Source organism: Culex pipiens, chromosome 2, assembly GCF_016801865.2.
Source record: "Culex pipiens pallens isolate TS chromosome 2, TS_CPP_V2, whole genome shotgun sequence".
NCBI lineage: Eukaryota > Metazoa > Arthropoda > Insecta > Diptera > Culicidae > Culex > Culex pipiens.
The window spans coordinates 34,891,817-34,898,952 of NC_068938.1; the positions used below are offsets into that span (position 1 = coordinate 34,891,817).

At 35.6% G+C, this 7,136-nt stretch overlaps 1 protein-coding gene across 1 annotated transcript; it reads left to right on the plus strand.

Annotated features, from left to right (window-relative positions):
• Positions 1 to 2,628: 2,628 nt before the first annotated feature.
• On the plus strand, positions 2,629 to 3,523 carry LOC120415721 (probable zinc transporter protein DDB_G0282067). The gene is made up of 2 exons (XM_039577317.1): positions 2,629 to 2,786; positions 2,857 to 3,523. Exons 1-2 carry the CDS (start codon positions 2,629 to 2,631, stop codon positions 3,401 to 3,403), a joined length of 705 nt encoding a protein of 234 aa, XP_039433251.1. The 3' UTR covers positions 3,404 to 3,523.
• Positions 3,524 to 7,136: the final 3,613 nt, after the last annotated feature.

Below are 7,136 nucleotides of genomic sequence, written 5' to 3' on the forward strand. Positions count from 1 at the left end.
CTAATATTTTGCTGAAATCATACATTCTGTGGCTACATCTTGCAAACAGGGCCATTTATAAAAAAAACTGTAAAATAATTTTCGATTGCAAATTCAATCACATAAAAATGAGGAAAAAAAATGTTTCTGCATGACATATGATTTTTTTAAAAACTTACTTTTTTTTCAAAACTCATAATTCGGTGGCATAATTTTTGACCATACTTCTCCATGGCTCAAAAGTTGCAGGGTTTTGTCCTCTAAACCATATAATAATCTCGAAAATAAAAAAAATATGGATTTAGGGAAAATAAGTTTTTGTAATAAATAATGATTAAATATAATCGGCAATTTTTTTCCGTATATCAAAGTTTTTCTGAATAGCTCTCAACAATACCTACAACCTTGCCAAATGGATCAGAAAATTCCTTCAAAAGTTACAGATTTTCTAAATACGTACCATTTTTGTATGGACAGCTGCCAAAATTGTATGGAGCCATTTTGTGTCATTGGTTCACCCATACCAATGACACAAAATGGCTTCTTTGGTCACTCGGAAACCCGTCACAAAGTGTGAGCAAAATCAAAAATTATTAATAAAATTAATTTTCGGTTTTGATAGAGAAATGCTCATAATTATTATTATTATTATTTTTTCTTTGGGAGGGGTGATCCAGCCGCACATCGTTGATGTCGAAATTTCTAAACTGGGCCCTCGTCCTGTCACGTCCGTCAGTAGTCTTGTCGTACATTACAACTAGAATCAGATCTGAAAATGAATTAGTACACTTCGACCAAATAAACACTGACGCTGTATGGATCTGATTCTAGAATAAATGTACAGTGGTGTGTTATTTATAAGTCCAACTTATTCAATTATTTATTTAAGTCCAAATATTCATTTGCTAACTACTTTGGATTGAAAATCTAAACTTTAATCTAAAATCCTGTAATATTAATGTTCAAAACTAAACTTTCCTTTAAATGTTGTAGTACTATTTCCATCAAAAACAATAAAAAATTATGAACTGATACACAAATAGGATAGAATCGCGATTATAAAAAGAAATGACCATTTACGTCAAAAGATCCGTAGTTCCTCGATTCGCAACAATGGTCGATACAACCATAATCCGACAACCGTTAGTTCAACAGATCAACGAATTTTGTCCGATATCATTACATTATTGATTGATCGAGACTCTATGGACAATTTGACATAAAAAAATGCCTAGTATTCTATATCAATCAAAGTTTATTGACAGCATTACTCTTACTTAAAAATTGCAACTAACTTTAACATCAAAAAGATTTGGAAAGGATACAGATTTGTTTTGAATGCTAATGCTAAGCAACAAATCAATTGTACTATCCTACAGTCCCAACCTAAATCCCACATTGTGATAGTGAAAAAGTCACAGAAGCAGCGGTGTCTTGTGCAATTGTGATATTTTCACTATCGGAGAACTACCTAGTTCACGAAGACAGCTTATCGGTCAACGCTTAAGCCCTGGGGCTGCGGCAAAGCGAGTTCTCGTATCATGAAGTGGTGTCCATAGTGCTTATAAAAAAAATGTATACCCAAATTTTAACTAATGCACTAGGATCAAATCATGCCGTTTGACTTTACAAGGCCCAGGGAGAGAAATGCTCATAATTATTATTGACACTATTTGCATAATAAGGTGGTTCAAATCCGTCAAATTGTATGGAGAAAAGCAACTGTTCCAGTTTTTTATCTGTAGTGGGCGCAATAGTCGTCCAATCTTTATCAATTCTCAGATGTATAATCTCCAAAAAATTTTGAACAACTTTCCCGAAGACACTTTCTTTTTAGGATTTTTTGCTGAAAAGTTAGGCCGTTGCAAATATTTTTCGAAGTTTATGTCGCCCCCCTTCAAAATTGGTCTGAAAAATCAGGGGGAAAAAAATAATATTTTTCCAAAAAACTTCAAAATTTCCATGAAAATAGAAGTCTAATCAACTGAAAACAATCCATAATGCATTTTCTGCATTGATAATCATATTTAGCATGTTTGGGCTTTTTTATTTTTTTATGTGATGTGATGATTTTGTGCAAATTGTGTTTTGTTTTTACATGAAAAATTAAAAATTGTTTTTTTTTTTTAAATAGAGTGTTTCATGAGCGTGTTCCAATTCCATGTTAATTATGTACTCTAAATTGAAATTTGGCCTAGTGATCGGTTAATCTTTGATTTCAAAGGGTAGCACCATGGGTTATCCGGATTGGAAAAGGAAAGAAGTGGGTCATCTTATCAGAACGCATTCATATTTTTATTATTTTATATGTTAATGGATCAATAATTTTAATAACATTTGATAGATGATTTATTTCATAATAGAAGTCTCAATATCTCAAACTCTCACCTTGAGACAGAAACCAGCGAAGCAAAACACTTTCGTCAAATTTCACCGTGAAAACGTGCCACCATGAAAAGCTGTCTGCTAAAGTGTCAAGCCAAACGAGACGTTGGAAATTGTTCGCGGTTTGAGTCAATTTTCAACGCGTAGGGTCTCGCTCCCGTATGATACGCCCAGTCGCAGAAGAAGCAGTGGGGAGGTGGGACCCCTGAATATAAATAGTGATTGAAGCTGATTGGTTTAGTGCAGTCGGTGCAGAGTCAAGCGATGGTGGCTGGTAGAGTTCTGGTGTTGGTGGCAGTTGCCTGCTGCCTGGTGGCAGTCCAGGCAAGGCCCAACGGCAAGGACGAGGAGTGGAAGCATGGCGGCGGCAAGGATCATCACTCCGAGGAGCACTCTTCGCACGGGGAGAAGGGGGACAAGGGGTACGGGTTTGGATGATTTTTCGCTAGAAAAAAGATTTTAATTTAATCCTTTATTCTTTATCACCAACAGCTACAAGCACGACGAGGAGCACGAGGAGGGCAAGAAGGGTCACCACGACAAGGAGGGTCACAAAAAGGAGTATTACGACGAGGGTGGCCACAAGAAGAAGCACCATGACGAGGGTGGCTACCACAAGGAGATGAAAAAGGGAGAAAAGGGCGAGAAAGGCCACAAATTTGAGGAAAGTGGCAGTTTCAAGAAGGGACACTCGACCAAAGGGCATCACGAAATTCACAAGCTGGACGAGTTCAAGAAGGAGAAAAAGTTCTTCGACGAAGATCATGACGAAGCGTTTGACGAAAAGTCGGGAGGTTTTAAGGAGGAGCATGGATACAAGAAGGGTGGCCAGGAGAAGAAGGGTCACAAAAAGTCCGGCCATCACCACGATCACTATGGCAAGAAGGGCAAGAAGAAGAAGGGATCGCACCATCACGATCACGTGGGTCACAAGAGCGAGCATGGCCACGATGAGCACTGGAACCACAAGGAGGACTTTGGCAAGAAGGGTGGCAAGGAGCATCACAAGAAGTGGGGTCACAAGAAGGGAAAGCACTAGGTTGAATTAAAATATCGTGTAGGAAAATAAATGTAATCCAAATTCAATAAACTTTCAAAAGTATCTAAATATTTTTTTATTATTAAGTTTAATATCTACAACTCATAATAACAATTTCTAATTAGCTAACTCAACGTCAAATCACATGAAATCGGAAAGAGTTGTCCTTAACCCTCTTTGATTAGCAAGGTTCTTTTTTCGACCCCTTTCATTCAAAAAAAAAAAAAAAAAAACAAGGTTTTTATTAATTCCTCTGCCATTTTTGTTAGTTTGACTAGTGCTTTTACAAAACTCCAGAATTCCACAAGTTTTGTCATCCATTTTTTCAGTCGTGATTTCCAAATCAAAGCATGACATCAAATACATAATGCCAAAAAGCGGAAAACTCTTTCGGCAGCCGCCACAGAATATTGCCACATTTTTTAGCACACTTTACGATAGTCATAATCATATTCTTTGTCACTTTCTGTGTGTCTCCATTTTCCCGCCTTCTCCTCCCCATGCCACACTTTTTTTTTCTACAAAAGTTTTAGTTTCCCAAAAGCTTCAGCAAGAGTATCTTCGAAAAAAAAAAAAACGCTCCCCACCACGTTGTAACTCATCATCCAAAATTGACGGTAATGGCGTGGTTTTTCGTTTCAAAATCTGGTTCCGTCCCCCCCCCCCCCTTGCGATGGCGTCGGTGACAACCAACCAGAACCGTCCCTCTCTCCACCACCACCTCAAATTTAACGAACGGTTGGATGGGCTGGACTGATTTTAATCAACTTCGTGCTATGCGGTTGTTTGAGCAGAATTCACTGTGCCAAAATGAAATATGAATACGCTTCCCGAGGAACGCGAGAGGGTCCTGGCGGTGAAACACCGTGCAACTGTGGCGCGGTGTGTTTTAAAAATAAATATTAAGATTGATATTTACGCCGGTATGTTGTTCCCGGTAACATTCACAGAAATAAAATAAATAAGTTATATTCATATCTTAAGGTCAAATACGAAAAATTTAAACTCACATGAAATAAGATGTAATAAAACAGTCTTATTTCAATAGTATAAAAGACAACCTTATTTTTTCCTGTGACTCGTCCTAACTTCTTTTCTGCTGCAGCTGTGGCTGGCCCAGGTTAAGGCTCAGTGTTTGTTTTTCCCCACCGGAACATGCTTTTTGCCTGATGATTACCTTTTGTCAACCTGCTGCTGTGTGACTCGAGTCGATAAAAACAAGCTGCGTTTTATTCACGTTGTTTGGTACCGGAGTGGGGTTTAGAAACAGATGGAAGCCAGGCAGCCGGCGTGGAGTGGAGAAAAAAAGTGTATTATTTTGTGGTAAACAACACGTGTTCGGATTAAAATGTATCGAGAGGTCGGAGGCTTCGTAAAAAAGCAGTGTCGCAATCATGGTTGTTGTGTCTTTTTTTATTGGAATAGGCATCTTTGCTGGTTTGCATGAAATGTTATAAATCAGCTTTGTTGAGTTGGAAACATGGCAGCTGCTGTTGAGATTTGAATATGGGTTGTATACAAAATCGTTTCATCAATTTGTGTGCACAAACTATTTTTTGACAATCGAAACTGTTTATCACAATTCACAAAAAAAAACTTTTAAATTGCTAATGGGTAATTCTCCGTCAACTCACACAGCGGGTGCCCTGACCCCTCTTCGATTTGCGTGAAACTTTGTCCTAAGGGGTAACTTTTTTTCACGAATCCGAGGTCCGTTTTTTGATATCTCGTGACGGAGGGGCGGTACGACCCCTTCCATTTTTAAAACGCGAAAAAAGAGGTGTTTTTGAATAATTTGCAGCCTGAAACGGTGATGAGATAGAAATTTGGTGTCAAAGGGACTTTCACGGAGAAAAAAAAGTTCCCAAAATCGTGAACAAGCGTTCATGAAAATGAAAACCACGAACAAAGTGTTCAAATCCCATGGTTCGGTTTTAAAAAACGTGCCATGAAATTTGAACACTTTGTTCGTGGTTCCCATTTTCATGAACGCTTGTTCAAGATTTTGGGAACTATTACTCTCCGTGTTTATGTTTGAATTCGGAAAAACGTATCTTTCATCGATCAACATCAATAAAGTTTTAAAAACTCTGCAATTTTCGATTACTCAACTGTTAAATTTTTTGACACATGTAATTTTAAGAGAAATTTAATGTACTTATCGAATCTACAATCATAAAGGCCATTTTTCGTTACTCGACTGTTAAAAAAATTGGAACAAGCCATTTTAAGGGAAATTTTCCAATTTTCGAATCTACATTTACCCAGAAGGGTCATTTTTTCATTCAGAACAAAAAAATTCATTCAAAATTTCGTGTTTTTTGACGTTGCAAAAAATTACTTTTCTGTGTCAATGTAGATTCGAAAAGTACCTACATTAAATTTCCCTTAAAATGGCATGTTCCAAAAAAAAATTAACAGTCGAGTAACGGTAAATGGCAGAGTTCCTGCCTTTATGATTTCAAGCAATATTTTGAAAATTTGAGTACAGTCTAGACTCGATTATCCAAAGACCTCGGAAAAAATCGGATAATCGAATCAAGAAATGTTCTTTATGGTGTCTTATTTTTGATTGTTTAGCTTAGGTATGCATGACGCCGAAGTCACTTTAAAGTAATATAGAATTTTTAAACCTAAGATGGTGGCCATAATCACGGTGTTATTGAACAAATGCATTTAGTAAATTTTAAGGCAATCAACCAATCAAATTTGACTAAAATGGTTTCACGGATTTGATGCGGTGTATAAAGTGAGAACCTCAAAATACATGATTTATTTTTATTCATGAGTCGATTATTCGAAGTCCCATACAAACCTTCGAATAATCAAAACATCGGATAATTGAAGCTTCGGATAATCGAGTCTGGACTATATTTTCCAAAAATACGGTATTTTGTGAAAAATTTATTATTTTCCAGCAAAAAAAAACTCTAATTAAGTGAAAAGGCATACAAAATTTCACTTTGTTTGATATCCATATTGCAAATTTAGAAAAATATAGTGTTTGCAAAAGTATTGGTTGTTTACAAAAAAAAATAATAATATTGAAAAAGCATAGAAAATTTAGTATTGTTTGATACCCATATTGATTTTTTAATTTTATTATTTTTGAAAATATATGGTATTTTATATTTTTTCTGTATTTTCCAAGAAAAAATCTTATAATGTGAAAAAGCATGCAAAATTTCGGGTTTTTTTCTGCATATTGCAAGTTATAAAAATTCTGTATTTAGTTAAAAATTTTAAATTTTTGTTAGGGTACACAGCAACCAAAGATGTTGTTGTCTTTTTATTCCAATTTTGTTGAACTTACGGACCAAATCATGAATTTTTTTTTTTTCAAAAATTGACGAATTTCGTTTAAATTCTTCTTATAGAAATGGTAGCTTAGGGGATGAATTAAACATTATATTGATAGTTCCCGTAGTTTTTAAGATACTAAAATTTCTGTAACAGAAATCTGGGTGCAAAAGCTCTGATTGATGTGCACCGTTAAAATAGAAACTTTAACAAGGTAAAAAAGCATACAAAAATTTGTTTCGTTTGATACCCACATTCTACATTTTAAAAATATTTTGTAATAAGGTCGTTGCAAATATTTTTCCAAGTTTATGTCGTCGATTGCGTTTTGATATATTTTGCTATTTTTTTTTATATTTTCTAAGAGAAAATCGAATAAGATGAATAATCATACAAAATTTTGTGTCGTTTGATATCCATACCGCAGGTTAAA